Below are 15,997 nucleotides of genomic sequence, written 5' to 3'. Positions count from 1 at the left end.
CTCCAGTCGACAAACGATTTCACCGAGGGTTTGGGCAATTACTTCTGTAGAATACGCTGCAATAGGACCGGAGATTTGCAAAAGTTCGATTGAGCAAAAAGGTTGATGGCACTTATTGCAGTATCTCAATCTGTGACACATCAGAATCAGAATCAGAATCACTTTTATTGCCACAGTATGCAAGTTACATACGAGGATTAGGATTAGGATTAGTGTCTGTATGCAGCGTAGCGGTCACATCAATATACAGAGATAAGAAGTAGGAAGATAACTAAAGACAATCACAAAGTTGCAAGTGCAATCAAATCAAGTAAATATATAGCCTACAATATGTACATGAGTGGTGAAGTGTTCTGTGGATAATAAATATGAATTTACGTTGAATTTACATGAGATTTACAGACTGAGTTAAATAGACGTTAAATACGCAGTGGATTTACATGAATTTACAGTCAGAGTTAAATGTACATGAAATTTACAGGCTAAGTTAAATAGACATTAAATGTGCAGGGAATTTACATGAATTTGCAGTCCCAGTTAAACAGGCATTAAATTAGATATGGGTTACAGTTTTATGGGGGGGGGGGGGTTCAGCTGAGTTTAGGAGGAGGTAGTGAGTGTGTGTTGTGTGTGTGTGTGTGTGTGGGGGGGGGGGGGGTTGTTGTTGGTGAGGTCCTTGGTGGAAGGGGTTTCCGGGCCTTGTTGGTGAGGCTGATGACGGTTGGGAAGAAGCTGGTCTTGTGGCGGGTGGTATCAAGTCAGACATGTTGGACCAACAGTGGACCAGGTCAGTTTGAGTGCAAAAAAGCCCATAGAGGTATGAGGCAGTGGTTGGCGAGTGAGTGTGTCTGTAGCGCAGCACAGCTACTCCTCCTCTACCATCTGTGCTCCGTCCTCTGCCAATCTATTCTCCTCTGTTCTCCTCCTAACATCCCAAATTTGTCCCTCGCCTACATTCCTCCCGTCTCAGAGACTTTTCACACCTCCTTCTCTCTCTAGGCCACATTTCTGACGTTAGGGAAGACTGCGCTTCAGGAAAATGGAGTCTAAACTCTAAACGACCACGTTTGAGTCAAACGATCCTGAAATCGTGACCCCCCCGGCCGTCTCTCCAATAAGTGGACAGTCAGCTGTACAACTTTGCTTTTGAGATCCAAAGGAACAGGGGAAAATCTGAGCCCGATTTCCCCAGAAAAACAAACTGGACGCACACAAGCCCACCCATTCACACACTCTCTGATTCACTCGTCCTACCCTCACGCTCCGCATACCAACAAAACCATACGGCAAACATATTTACACCCAGCGTGTTTAATGCGCACCCTAAATATTGACTTTGTAGCCTCTGACGCCTGCTGTAAACTCCCTCACCTCGTTTCACTCTGACGCCTGCTGTAAACTCCATCACCTCGTTTCACTCTGACGCCTGCTGTAAACTCCCTCACCTCGTTTCACTCTGACGCCTGCTGTAAACTCCCTCACCTCGCTTCACTCTGACGCCTGCTGTAAACTCCATCACCTCGCTTCACTCTGACGCCTGCTGTAAACTCCATCACCTCGTTTCACTCTGACGCCTGCTGTAAACTCCCTCACCTCGTTTCACTCTGACGCCTGCTGTAAACTCCATCACCTCGTTTCACTCTGACGCCTGCTGTAAACTCCCTCACCTCGTTTCACTCTGACGCCTGCTGTAAACTCCCTCACCTCGCTTCACTCTGACGCCTGCTGTAAACTCCATCACCTCGCTTCACTCTGACGCCTGCTGTAAACTCCCTCACCTCGCTTCACTCTGACGCCTGCTGTAAACTCCATCACCTCGTTTCACTCTGACGCCTGCTGTAAAGTCCATCACCTCGTTTCACTCTGACGCCTGCTGTAAAGTCCCTCACCTCACTTCACTCTGACGCCTGCTGTAAACTCCATCACCTCGTTTCACTCTGACGCCTGCTGTAAACTCCCTCACCTCACTTCACTCTGACGCCTGCTGTAAACTCCCTCACCTCACTTCACTCTGACGCCTGCTGTAAACTCCATCACCTCGCTTCACTCTGACGCCTGCTGTAAACTCCCTCACCTCACTTCATTCTGACGCCTGCTGTAAACTCCATCACCTCGCTTCACTCTGACGCCTGCTGTAAACTCCATCACCTCACTTCACTCTGACGCCTGCTGTAAACTCCCTCACCTCGTTTCACTCTGACGCCTGCTGTAAACTCCATCACCTCACTTCACTCTGACGCCTGCTGTAAACTCCCTCACCTCACTTCACTCTGACGCCTGCTGTAAACTCCATCACCTCGCTTCACTCTGACGCCTGCTGTAAACTCCATCACCTCACTTCACTCTGACGCCTGCTGTAAACTCCATCACCTCACTTCACTCTGACGCCTGCTGTAAACTCCATCACCTCGCTTCACTCTGACGCCTGCTGTAAACTCCCTCACCTCGTTTCACTCTGACGCCTGCTGTAAACTCCATCACCTCGTTTCACTCTGACGCCTGCTGTAAACTCCATCACCTCGTTTCACTCTGACGCCTGCTGTAAACTCCATCACCTCGCTTCACTCTGACGCCTGCTGTAAACTCCATCACCTCGCTTCACTCTGACGCCTGCTGTAAACTCCATCACCTCGTTTCACTCTGACGCCTGCTGTAAACTCCCTCACCTCACTTCACTCTGACGCCTGCTGTAAACTCCATCACCTCGCTTCACTCTGACACCTGCTGTAAACTCCCTCACCTCGCTTCACTCTGACACCTGCTGTAAACTCCATCACCTCGCTTCACTCTGACACCTGCTGTAAACTCCATCACCTCGCTTCACTCTGACACCTGCTGTAAACTCCATCACCTCGCTTCACTCTGACGCCTGCTGTAAACTCCATCACCTCGCTTCACTCTGACACCTGCTGTAAACTCCATCACCTCGCTTCACTCTGACACCTGCTGTAAACTCCCTCACCTCACTTCACTCTGACGCCTGCTGTAAACTCCATCACCTCGCTTCACTCTGACGCCTGCTGTAAACTCCATCACCTCGTTTCACTCTGACGCCTGCTGTAAACTCCATCACCTCACTTCACTCTGACGCCTGCTGTAAACTCCCTCACCTCGCTTCACACTGACGCCTGCTGTAAACTCCATCACCTCACTTCACTCTGACGCCTGCTGTAAACTCCATCACCTCGTTTCACTCTGACGCCTGCTGTAAACTCCATCACCTCGTTTCACTCTGACGCCTGCTGTAAACTCCATCACCTCACTTCACTCTGACGCCTGCTGTAAACTCCATCACCTCACTTCACTCTGACGCCTGCTGTAAACCCCCTCACCTCACTTGACTCTGACGCCTGCTGTAAACTCCATCACCTCACTTCACTCTGACGCCTGCTGTAAACTCCATCACCTCGTTTCACTCTGACGCCTGCTGTAAACTCCATCACCTCACTTCACTCTGACGCCTGCTGTAAACTCCATCACCTCACTTCACTCTGACGCCTGCTGTAAACTCCCTCACCTCACTTCACTCTGACGCCTGCTGTAAACTCCCTCACCTCACTTCACTCTGACACCTGCTGTGAACTCCATCACCTCACTTCACTCTGACGCCTGCTGTAAACTCCCTCACCTCACTTCACTCTGACACCTGCTGTGAACTCCATCACCTCACTTCACTCTGACGCCTGCTGTAAACTCCATCACCTCGCTTCACTCTGACGCCTGCTGTAAACTCCATCACCTTGCTTCACTCTGACGCCTGCTGTAAACTCCATCACCTCGCTTCACTCTGACGCCTGCTATAAACTCCATCACCTCGCTTCACTCTGACGCCTGCTGTAAACTCCATCACCTCGCTTCACTCTGACGCCTGCTGTAAACTCCATCACCTCGCTTCACTCTGACGCCTGCTGTAAACTCCATCACCTCGCTTCACTCTGAAACCTGCTGTAAACTCCATCACCTCGCTTCACTCTGACGCCTGCTGTAAACTCCATCACCTCGCTTCACTCTGACGCCTGCTGTAAACTCCCTCACCTCGCTTCACTTCTTTTCTCTATTGCTCATTTTTTCACTTTCATCAAATCCATATCAAAGACTCACACGATTCTCACACACTCCAACACAAACTCACAGTCTCTAGTGCAGAGTGCAAATCTTCCCATCCTGATAACCAGGAAACCATTGACATCATCTTAGGAGATCAATCGTGTGAGCTGTGTTCTTCTTCTTCTCAACAAGATCATATCACAGAATCATTCTGATCTGGCGTTTCTAATGTAACATGCTAGTTAGTATTTGGATGCTGCTGTGTTGATTCTGTGCAGCGGAGCAGCTTCCCGTCCTGCTGGCTGAAGGTACGAGGCCTGGGCCTCTGGCCAGCACGGCCATCAATGAGCACCTTCAGCCGAGGGCACAAAAGGCCACTTGTGCGGTCATGGAGGGCGGCGGACTGCAACCAGTAACAACCGGCCAGGCCCAAAGCAGGCACCGGGCTGGGCACTGCATGTCAAACTAACTTGTTTATTAAATAGTCTCTGTGTGTAAAGGTTGTTTGTACCTTCTGGACAGTTTGATTTAATGAGAAGACAAAATAAAATAACATGATGTTTTTTTCCATCTGTGTTTGTTTGCTCTTCAAGGAGGGGTTTGACTTGCGCTCGTCATCCACTCATTTCCGTTAATGAAACGAACACAACTGAAACGTCTGGAAAAGAATCTTTGGTGTCCTTCTAACGTGCTCTCAGCCAACACCCTTCAATAGGGTTACCCTTTCTGAAGGAATGAGTCGACCTGTCAATCCAACTGACGCTCCTTCTCTTCCACTGCACATGCTTTTACACATGGAAATGTGGGAAATGTAGGAATGGCTGCTGGCAGAGACTACAAAACACACACAGCCATTTGTTTATAGCTTGGGCCTGTCCAGTCAGGATTTCACACCAGCCAGAGAGATGACAAAGCGTGCATCGAGGGGGTGAGCTACCCACCCCCAAACACACCCTGCCCCGGCATCGAGGGGGCGAGCTACCCACCCCCAAACACACCCTGCCCTGGCATCGAGGGGGCGAGCTACCCACCCCCAAACACACCCTGCCCCGGCATCGAGGGGGCGAGCTACCCACCCCCAAACACACCCTGCCCCGGCATCGAGGGGGCGAGCTATCCACCCCCAACACACCCTGCCCTGGCATCGAGGGGGTGAGCTACCCACCCCCAAACACACCCTGCCCCGGCATCGAGGGGGCGAGCTACCCACCCCAAACACACCCTGCCCTGGCATCGAGGGGGTGAGCTACCCACCCCAAACACACCCTGCCCCGGCATCGAGGGGGCGAGCTACCCACCCCAAACACACCCTGCCCCGGCATCGAGGGGGTGAGCTACCCACCCCAAACACACCCTGCCCCGGCATCGAGGGGGTGAGCTACCCACCCCCAAACACACCCTGCCCTGGCATCGAGGGGGCGAGCTACCCACCCCCAAACACACCCTGCCCCGGCATCGAGGGGGCGAGCTATCCACCCCCAACACACCCTGCCCTGGCATCGAGGGGGCGAGCTACCCACCCCAAACATGGCACCGGTGGTGCCTGTGTCCTTGTCTCACCCCTTTTCATGTCCACATTTGGATATGGCCTTTTTACTCCCACAACACAGTCAAACAAGAGGAAGGGGGATGAGTCAGTGTAGAGAGAGATGAGATATTCCTGTTACAACACTGATGCTGTCTCATTTATCATTCTCATCTCACTCATCTGTAAAGGACTGGAGGAGTGTGCGTCATCGTGACACGCATGACAGCTTGTGTCTCACACTCGCTCAGATCAGTGGAGGGAGAGAGAGAGAGAGAGACAGAGAGAGAGAGAGAGAGAGAGAGACAGAGAGAGAGAGAGAGAGAGAGAGAGAGAGAGACAGAGAGAGAGAGAGAGAGAGAGAGAGAGAGAGAGAGAGAGAGAGAGAGAGAGAGAGAGACTCTCTTATTGTGATAACTGAGCTTCTCATTTTGACCCATGTTTGTTTCGTCATGCTTGGTTGGGCTTGCGTTTCACACTGATCCAGTCACCTGATTTGTATTATGGTCAACATGGCCTGTTCAAAACATGTCGGCTAACATGTCATCCAAGTTACTTCCTGTACAACAGCCATGTTTCCTGTTACTTCTGCCACACAATACACCTTTCTCGTTGTATCTGATGAGCCTAGAAAGCAAACTAGAGTCGTTAAGAATGGTGGATGAAGGTATTTAATAACTTCTAAAATCATCTAGCTCGCCAGGAACCAGTTATAAAGATGTTTCTAGACCGTGTTGAGATTGAGATTGAGGCAGTAAAAAAAATAAAAATAAAAATAATAATAATAGTAGTAATAATAATAATAGTTATAATAATATAATAGTTTTAATAGTTTAATAGTTTTAATAGTAATAATAATAATAATAATAATAGTAAAAAATAATACAATAAATAAAGAAATAACTAAACAAACAAACAAAACAAACAAATAAATAAATAAATAGCTTTTGCAACAATCCACGTCAAAATTGCCAAAATGGAAAGCACGAGAAGACTGCAAGAGGATTTGGGAAAGCTAGCTGTAGGAAAGTTGTGTTTGAAGGCGTGACGTGACTTAAGGGTGCTATGATATAACAGTAGTCTAGTGTCCCGTCTCCATGTAGTAAGGTGACAGTTCTCAATCTGTTCTATTGCCGCCGTCGTCCCGCCGCCCTCCTCACCCCTGCTCTGACCTCCGGGCCTGACCTCTGACCTCTGACCCCTGTGTGTGTGTGTTGCTTGTTTCCAACTCTCTAACAATCCCCAGCTTTGTGGATTCGCCTCCTTTGCCAAGCCCGTTCCCAAAGGTGTCCGAGGTGTCACACGGAGGGAGGAGGAAAGACAGGGAGAGAGAGAGAGAGAGAGAGAGAGAGAGAGAATGTGAAAGAAAGGATGGAAATGATGAAGGGATAAAAGAAGAAAAAAAGAGTTGTTGATAGAGGTCTGTCCTACTCTTAAATCAATCAGATGCTGGGGACCTGTTGACGTTCCATGTCAATAGTTCCCACACCAGGAAAAATTTCCCCAAATCTCGTCGAGTCGGTGAATAGACAGCTTCAGACCGATTGGGAACATTGGGGCACTATGAAAGCCACCGAGTCATTCAGCTGCTCAAAGAGGAGCTTTCAGAGCTCAGAACATCAGAACATCCACCAGCTTCAACAACTGCATCATTTACATCTACGCGCCTCACATCCAGGCCTGTGTGTATTGAACAGAGTGGCAGGATGACACGTACACACACGCCTACACGCAAACACACACACACACACACACACACACACACACACACACCTCGAGCTTGAATACGCTGAGGACCAAACACAAATTACATGACATTAAGTGCGAGTTACCAACACCTTAGTGGCCCACGATTAATTTCAAGCAACAAACATAAAGAAAACGAAAAAAATAAACGGGGGGGGGAAACAAACCTGTTCCATAAATTGAAGGAAACAATTTTCTAGTGCAAAAGATCAGCAGCAATTAAAATGCATGGCTCATTTTACTGTGGTGAGAGGCAGTGACTTCACAACTGACATTATTTGCTGAGTGTCTGTACACTTCACAAAGCTCTCTTTGCAGTTTTCCTAACCCTCGACCTGTTGAGGTTTGACAGCCAGACGCAGCATGCCATTTCTACATTTCTTCCATTTCTACACACAAGCAGGCAAACTTGTCGGCTGGTCACCGCTCCACACAAATCAACCAGTCAGCAGACCCGAGGAGAGGCTCACCTGTGAGTAGCCTACACTGACTACCAAAGAGACCAAGGAGAGGGCTCACCTGTGTGTACGCTGACTACCAAAAGAGACCAAGGAAAGGCTCACCTGTGTGTATGCTGACTACCAAAAGAGACAGAGGAGAGGCTCACCTGTGTGTACGCTGACTACCAAGAGACCAAGGAGAGGCTCACCTGTGTGTACGCTGACTACCAAAAGAGACCAAGGAGAGGCTCACCTGTGTGTACGCTGACTACCAAAAGAGATCAAGGAGAGGCTCACCTGTGTGTACGCTGACTACCAAAAGAGACCAAGGAGAGGCTCACCTGTGTGTACGCTGACTACCAAGAGACCAAGGAGCGCCAGGAGAACTCTGCAGATACTGCTGCTGTGAACCATGGTGCCTGGGAGGAGATGAGCGAGACAGAGAACTCCTGGAGCGTGGACTTCAAACGAGCACTGGCCCTGGGAGAGGAGTATGGAAGAGTGTAGGGAGAGGGAGGGAGGGAGGGAGGTGGGCAGTTGTAGGGTGAGAGGAGAGGAGAGGAGGGGAGGGGCCGGGCTAGCTAGGTGTACAGAGCGCTGTCTGGACACTGTGGACTTTGTGAGCACATCATCCACAGGGCCCACCCACTCCATATACTCCTCTGACCACATACTTGGGTGGGTGGTGGGGTAAACATTCATTTAGCCACTGACCTTGGTGGGGGTCAAATCACAAAGATCTCCGCTGGGCTGGCTGGGACCCCCTTTTACTATGCAGACATCCAGATGATGGCACATCGAGAGGAGGAACGGGATGTCTCTGGGGTGTCACACACACACGCGCGCGCACACACACACACACACACACACACACACTTCCATTCAAACACACACAAGCTGTGACAAAACCATGCACAATTCACTGCATTGGTAAATGATTGAAATGGATAGTGTGCCGTCATAGCATAGACGGGCCAGTGTAGCTAAACTTACAGTAAGTTCTCCCTTATGCCCAACTAGGATCAAACATGATCCATGCTCAAATAGTTGTTCCACATTAGCTTCAGCGCCACCTGCTGCAGAGGAAGAGGAAACTGCAGTTCATCTCTGGTGCTGCTAACCCTGCACCAGAACACAGTCCCACTGTGGAGCAAGAGACTGACATGACGACGACTGCTGCTACTACAGAGGCTGTTCAGGTCTGAATTGTGCCACGGGGTGCCAACGTTAATTTTGCCAATTTAAAACATAACTTTGCATGTCAAGAAAGTCGTAGTTTGTCGTCAAACTGAAACGTAGGGGTTAGTTTCGTATAAAAACTACATCGCTTGTGGTCGCCGGTCTTCAGTTTTGCCGGTAGAGAAAGTGACGTCACTTAGGCGACAGTGTATGGAGTCTTTCTGATTTATAACTTCTAGTGCAACAGTTTGGCGCTGTTAAAGTGATTCTGAAATCTCTGTGTGTCACTGGCTTCTTTCTCTGTGGAGGCAGTATCCTTCTCCCGGTTTCCCCCAGTGTTTCTTTTCACATTTATTAACGGTCAGCATTGTTTAGCATTAAATGTTCTGCCTGTATGGCATTAGCAAAAACACAAGCAGTATGCTATACAAATAGGCTGTCAAGGAACTAATGGTAGCACTTTACATTAGAGCTTAGTAACAACATGAGTAATAGTGTGATAATAAAGATGTGATAATGATATACCATGTATATAGAAATGTAAAAGCTGTGTTTCATCTTAAAAAAGGAACCCCCCCACCCCCATAAGATCAAACATAAGTTACATTTTCCTCTCAGTGTGATTTATGCATCTAGATGGCTTTGTGAATAGCTTATGTAAAACATGACATATTTGTTATTATGTAACATTTTCGTGTTTGGGAAGGAGCGCTTTGGACTGTTTGAGGTGCTTTTTGGATAGATGGATTCACCTATGGGCGTGCTGTGTACTGGCCCCGGCTGTAGCTGGATAATAGTGCATTCTGCAGTGTACAGCAGGAATGTCCCACAGTAACGAATGCAATGTGAAGCACTGTAGTTACACCTCATTTTCCATATCATTGTACTTTCTCACACGTGACTGAATTTCAACAGTTTAGTTAAATCTATCCTCATATTGGCTGTCAAGGCGGCCATACTGTTCTGCATAATTGCAACACATTTGGAATAGAATAGCCACCAAGCAACAGCTACATCGAAGGTGCAATTGTATGTACATATTGGGATGGAACACAAGTTTTATCCTTACTTTTGGTCAAATTCCCAAACTTCTCAAAACCTGGAAATGACACTATCATTTCTGTACATTTCTAGTCCTGCACAGCAACACCATACAATTGGATTGATGTCGTGTATACATGAGCATCAAATGGATCTTACACCTTCATGTTTCCCCAAAAGTGTTCATTCAGACACAGGTGTGAACAGCCCACACAACAGACTGTTTTATTCCATACTGCAATAAAAAAAAGTATGACTCCAGCGGTTCATAATTTCCATATATTATAATACAGATGCAGAATTGAAAGTTTATTCTTTAAACAGCCTAGTATTTTACAAGAAATATTTAACTACTTGGAACTTTCAACATGCCCTTAAAACAGGACATAAGTGGGCACAAATCCTTGGGTCCTACTTTGCCACCATCATTATCCATGAACACCCAGCAGAACATGGGGAGGGAAAAGAGAAGGGAATTTTAAGTGTCTGGGAAAACTTTAAATAATAAATAAAACAAAACCAAGGGATATAATCTCTCTATAACCTTTCCCCATTAACCCCAACACCGCCCCACCCATATATCCACACTTTTAAAAAGAAAAATTCTAAAGGTTGCAGTTCCCAAATTTGGAATCTGTCATGACTGCAAATCTCTAGCACAGGACATGAGCAGGGACTAAGCAGCTGAACACATTATGGACATCGACGTCTCTGCAGACGTTCCAGAAACTTGGGAGCTCATTGGTTGATTGCATTTCCTGCTTGGCTGGTTTGCACGGTTTCATTGGTCATTTTGTTTGTCCCTTTCTCTCAAAGAGGGTTTCATTAGATTAAGGATCCATTAGCAACGGGACAAACACTGTAACTCCGATCACTGTTAGGAATTTGGAATTGACGTGGGATTATTGGAGATTGCTTAGTAAAGGAGAAGAGAGAAAAAAAAAAGGTGTAAAATGTGGGGGTAGTGGGGGGCGGGGCAGGGAATCGGGTAAAACAGCTGCTGTTCAAATGGGATACAGTCAGTGGGGTTGGTTGGTTGGCAGCAGTCCCTTTAAAAGTCCTCAACAGTCTCAGTCCTCCACAGTCTCAATCTCGCCCATATTCAGTCTCTCAGACGCCGCATTCACAGAAAAACCTGAGAAAAATAGTACGAGAAACAAGACACCAAGCAAGAGGTTATTACAAAATCATTCAGATTTAGCAGAGAGAAGGATGAGTTTAAAATAATGCCATCTCTCTTAAAGGGACAGCTCACCCTAAAATCCAAAATTACATGTTTTTCTTCTTACATGTGGTGCTATTTATCAAATTGTCCTAATTTATTTGGTGCGAGTTGCCTGAGTTTTGGAGATATCAGGCGTAGAGATTTCTGCCTTTTCTACAATACAATGGAACTGGATGGCACTCGGCTTGTGCTGCTCAAAACGGCAAAAACATACATTTGAAAAACTCTACAGCAATGTTTCTTTCCAGAAATAATGACCCGGTTACCCAAGATGACACAGACCTAGTTGTGAGCAGTTATAGGAACTAACTAGTAGCTACTAGTGGGTGTAGTTCGGTCTAAAGAAAATAGTTCCTACATGAAACTGCACACAAGGTTTGTGGATTATCTTGAATAACCGGGTCATGATTTCTGGAAAGAGACATTGCTGTAGAGTTTTTCAAATCTATGTTTTTGTCACTTCGACCAACACAAGCCGAGTGCCATCCAGTTCCATTGTATTTGAGAAGGCAGAAATCTCTAGGGCTGATATCTCCCAAACTCAGGCAACTAACACAAAACGATCTAGGTGGATAAATAGCACTACAGGTGAGAGGAAAAATATGTATTTTGGATTTGAGGGTGAGCTGTTCCTTTAAAGCCCTCCCATTTCTATTTGCACTCACCTAGAAGGCTGGGGTCTGCGCGGACCATCTTCTGCTTTTTCTTCTTCTTCCCTGAGGTGACGGTCTCGAAGCGCGGCTGCTGGAGGCTCGTATGGTTTGACTGGTAGAGCGATGGAGATCCTGTTCCACCCCATACAGAATCCTGGCCAAGACAGACATGGGGATTCAGAAGACTCAATGAACACTAGGATTAAAGCTACTCTGTGATTCTTGAACCCAGGACACAAGCAGATTCAAAACAAGTTATTTGGAAATCATTCATTCATAAACCAAAAGCCAATGTTAGTGCTTTGGAGAATGGGGAACCGAAACTATGTGCTTCCCAATTTGGTTTTGCACCACTGTGGAATGGTTGACTGAATGCAGGTCATGATTATTTGAAGTCATCTGGATATTTTCTGGTAAAATATCATGCAAACTCAATCTATACGTAAATGAGTTAACACAATGATTCACTTTTCCAAATGTGAATTTCATGCAACCCGATGACACCAATACAAATTTTTCAGAACCAATACGGAGTACTTAATTATGTAGATTATGTAGTACCACTCAATTCACATCCATTATTACATTAATAATAAAGATAATGTGTGATTGTATTTATATAGCACCTTTCTAGATACTTTAAATTCTTAAGCATTCCTCAAATAAAATAATTCCGCATTTCTGGTCACGTTCTCAGAATAAAACCCACTTGGATAAACGCGTCGCAGTTTTTTGAGCAGTACAAAGTACCCAAGTGAATATTAGTGGAATGAAAATATGTGCATACATTAGAGGTGCAGTGCACTATACTATTAACCTTGCTTGCAAGATGGATAACCTCGCGAGATCAAAAGAGATTCTCTCGACGTATCCATCTTGTCATGCACAGGCAGTTAAGATGATTGGTCGAACCATGCCGGCCCGATCAATCAGCGGCAGCCGTAGGCGGGCTCAGGCTCGTCTGGGCAAGTAGTGGGTACATGGTCTTTGTAGTTCTTTTCACTCGTCAACATGGCTGCCGCCGCGGAAGTGACAGGCAGTCTGAATGAAATTGAATGTAACGTTCCCAATTCTATGTATTAAATTAAAAAAAACTACCCTCAACATTTGGGAAGGCTAAGCCACACAACTAGTTCGTTATAATCTAACTAAATGCTTTGAAGGTGACTTTACGACTGTGAGGACTCAATCAATGAATACCACGGAGATCAGGGCACAGGCACCTTCAGCGATCTGATTGGTTGAAGTTAACACCCATCAGCGGTGATAGACAGATGGGTCATCCAATCACCTGCCAAGTAGCTTGGAAAAAGTGCCCGCCTCCGTCAGCGGGTCTGGTTACTGCATTCCCAGATCGACTGGTTTAGTGAAACTATGTGGAGCTATACCGTCCATCTGGCAGCGTCAGGTTACTATACTATCAGAAACAATGGCGATGCAGCTTCCAAGTACTCCTACTCCAATTGGCCAAATGAAGCTGTCCTGATACAGATACTTTATTGAGCCGCACTTTGGGGGAATAAAACACCTTTCTGGCGAGATGGAAAATATCTGCCACATGCAGACTCTTCAATTTGAATGAAGCAAAGCGCCCCCCTGTGCCAAGCTAACATGTCTCGCAATGTTGAGAGCTGGAAGAGAGGGGAAGCAGCTCCATCAAGCCAGCCAGAGATCATCTGAATAATACTGGAAGTGAGGCAATGATGGCTTAAAAAAATTCAGTCACTTTCACATTAGGTATAAAATAATAAATTAAGCACCGTTAGCAGTTTAGAACCATTCAATAATCACGCTTTGTTCATTAACATTTTCGGAGGTACCACTTGTGCTTCTCCCACCTGCTGCTGCTGCTGCTTGAGGACTTGCTGTTGGTTCTGCGGCGGCGCCGGTTTCTGCTGGTTGGCGTTCTGTTTGGCACGACGTTCCAGGAACTGCTTGGCAAACTCCTTGGCCTCGGGCGTGTCCCCCAGGTAGGCCCGGACATAGTCGTGCACCTCGTATGGAGAGTCCACCTCCTTCAGGAAGGATGCAAACGTGGGAACTGGGGAGGGAAATAGAGGGGGCAACACTCCTGAGTTGGACAACCATCTTGATGGTAATGATGATGATGATTGTGGGGAGAGATCCTTTGAAACGCATCATTTTAAAAGACTTTTACCGTCCAGGTTGTTGGCCGTGTTGAGGGTGTGCAGGGTCTGCTCACACCATTGCATGAAACCGTCCTGCTGGCTCTTGTTGACCCCTTGGAACAGTTTGAGCAGCTTCTCCTCCTCTTCCACCTTCTTATTGACCTTCACACTCACAGAGTTGCTTCAATTGCGCGTACAAATGCAGGAAAAAAACAACAACAATGGCAGGTTAAGTTTCCTGTATTATTCAACCCCTCAACATCATGTTCCTCGACCAGAAGCTGTGACTAAGACATTTCTTAGGGTTAAGACTTCCTAACTACATTCAATCCTGAGCCAACCAAGCGTTGCAGCTCGTGTACCTGAGGTTGGCGTTGGCCTTGTTGTTCTTCTGAGCGTTGGCCTTGGCTGGCCTGGATGGCGGAGGGTTCTGCACAGCCTCCTTCACAGCCTCGTCCCAGAAGCCCATGTTGGAGTTGTGTGTGTCGCCCCAGATACTGCTGGGGTCCGAGGTCCAACTCGAGCTGCTGCCTGTGCCCACAGAGCCCCACACTGAGCTGCTCAGAGTTGGCTGGGAAGAGAGGGAAACAGTCAGAAACATACAGTATATACATGCACCCCTCTTTCTTAGTCAGAAACATACAGTATACGTGCACCCCTCTTTCTGCCCCCCAAAAAAAAGGCCAAGTGATATAAAAAAAAAAAAAAAAAAAAAATTGGCATTGACAATTTGTATGATCTGACTGTTCAACAAATATTTGGGAACAGAAATAACTAGGAAAACACAGAGCCATTACTTTGATTTGTGATATCTTAAAAGAAACACGCCAACAGTTTGGGAGATTCGCCTATTTGCTAACATCCCGATAGTAAGATGAGAACATGGATGCCTTTCTCTTCTCTGTGTTAGCTAGTTAGCTTAGCACAATGAATGGTACTGGCTGGCCTACCCTGTTAACAGGAGCAAAACCTTTTTTCTTTTTTTTGGGGAGATGTCAAATTAGCAAACGTCCCAAAATGTTGGCGTGTTCTTTTAAAGTGACTAGACCCATAATTTATGTACTGTCAATTTTGGAGACGGAGCCATCTCCAGGGCAGCTCCCAGGCTCTGGAACTCCCTCCCCCCCCCAAGACATCAGAGACTCCGAGTCCCTCAGTCTTTCAATCCCGTCTCAAGACCCATCTCTTCTCTTAGCCCCCCCATCCATCCATGTTGTTTCTCTCTCTGTTGTCTCACTACCGCCGCCCCTCAGTGTATAGTGTGTTAAGTGACTTTGAGTTTGAGAAAAGTGCTATATATAAATGCCATGTATTATTATTATTATTATTATTATTATTACAGCTGCTCTGTTCTGGGTGCGGTTCTGCTGGGTAACCGTGGGGTGCGGCTGCGTCTGTGTCTCCTGGCGCTGTTGCATCTGCTGGGCCTCCTCTCTCTGGATCTCCAGCAGAGACTTGGTGGCGGCCGGCTGCTTGGCCACGCTCCCCCAGCCGGGCAGCTTGGCCTGGGGCTGCTGGGCCTGCTGCAATGCCTGCTGCGCCTGGAGCTTCAGGAGCTCCTGCTGCTGCCGACGCTGCTAAGGGACAGACAGACAGACAGGGCAGAGGAGGAAGATTGTTACGACATAAACATAAAAATAAATAGGAAAGACGACAAGAGTTGAAATAAGCATTATTGATCACTTTACCACAGCTACTAAAACAATAGTAATCACAATCCTACTGGCTTGAAACAGGAAGAGAGCTGCTGTCTGCTGCCCTTACCTCCTCCCGCACGTGTCGTTCTCCCTCCTCCTCCAGTTTCTGGATTTCAGAGAGGGACAGAGCGTTCTGAGTCTGGCTTATGGAGCTGGCTGACTGTTGGCCCCACTTTGAAGAGGATGGGAGCTATAGAACAAAGCAAGACAAATACTTTTAACTGGAAATAAAATGCACATATAGCTTTATCTTTGCATTGATGAACACCACTTGTGGGATATGGGGATCTGCCAGAGGTCCCCAAAGAATGAGAA

At 47.0% G+C, this 15,997-nt stretch overlaps 2 protein-coding genes across 8 annotated transcripts in view; both read right to left on the bottom strand.

Moving 5' to 3' along the window:
- Nucleotides 1–8,225, bottom strand: part of snorc (secondary ossification center associated regulator of chondrocyte maturation) — an 11,511-nt gene extending 3,286 nt beyond the window's left edge. The window contains exon 1 of the mRNA XM_083659639.1: nucleotides 8,100–8,225. Coding sequence (XP_083515765.1) covers nucleotides 8,100–8,172 — 73 coding nt within the window. The 5' untranslated portion in view covers nucleotides 8,173–8,225. The remainder of the gene's footprint in view (nucleotides 1–8,099) is intronic.
- A 2,020-nt stretch (nucleotides 8,226–10,245) lies between these two features.
- Nucleotides 10,246–15,997, bottom strand: part of gigyf2 (GRB10 interacting GYF protein 2) — a 28,886-nt gene continuing 23,134 nt past the window's right edge. For 3 of the 7 annotated variants that reach the window (XM_083659623.1, XM_083659625.1, XM_083659626.1), the window contains 7 exons: nucleotides 15,750–15,872; nucleotides 15,326–15,562; nucleotides 14,348–14,556; nucleotides 14,015–14,166; nucleotides 13,695–13,897; nucleotides 11,869–12,013; nucleotides 10,246–11,113 (listed from right to left, as the gene is read on the bottom strand). In XM_083659623.1, the coding sequence (XP_083515749.1) occupies nucleotides 11,049–11,113; nucleotides 11,869–12,013; nucleotides 13,695–13,897; nucleotides 14,015–14,166; nucleotides 14,348–14,556; nucleotides 15,326–15,562; nucleotides 15,750–15,872 (1,134 nt within the window). In that variant the 3' untranslated portion in view covers nucleotides 10,246–11,048. The remainder of the gene's footprint in view (nucleotides 11,114–11,868; nucleotides 12,014–13,694; nucleotides 13,898–14,014; nucleotides 14,167–14,347; nucleotides 14,557–15,325; nucleotides 15,563–15,749; nucleotides 15,873–15,997) is intronic. The other 4 variants (XM_083659624.1, XM_083659628.1, XM_083659627.1 and 1 more) reach the window with 3 other exon arrangements.

Source organism: Poromitra crassiceps, assembly GCF_964638095.1.
Source record: "Poromitra crassiceps genome assembly, chromosome: 23".
NCBI lineage: Eukaryota > Metazoa > Chordata > Actinopteri > Beryciformes > Melamphaidae > Poromitra > Poromitra crassiceps.
Note: the sequence above shows the minus strand (reverse complement) of the source record. Positions and strands in the feature narration are given on the sequence as shown.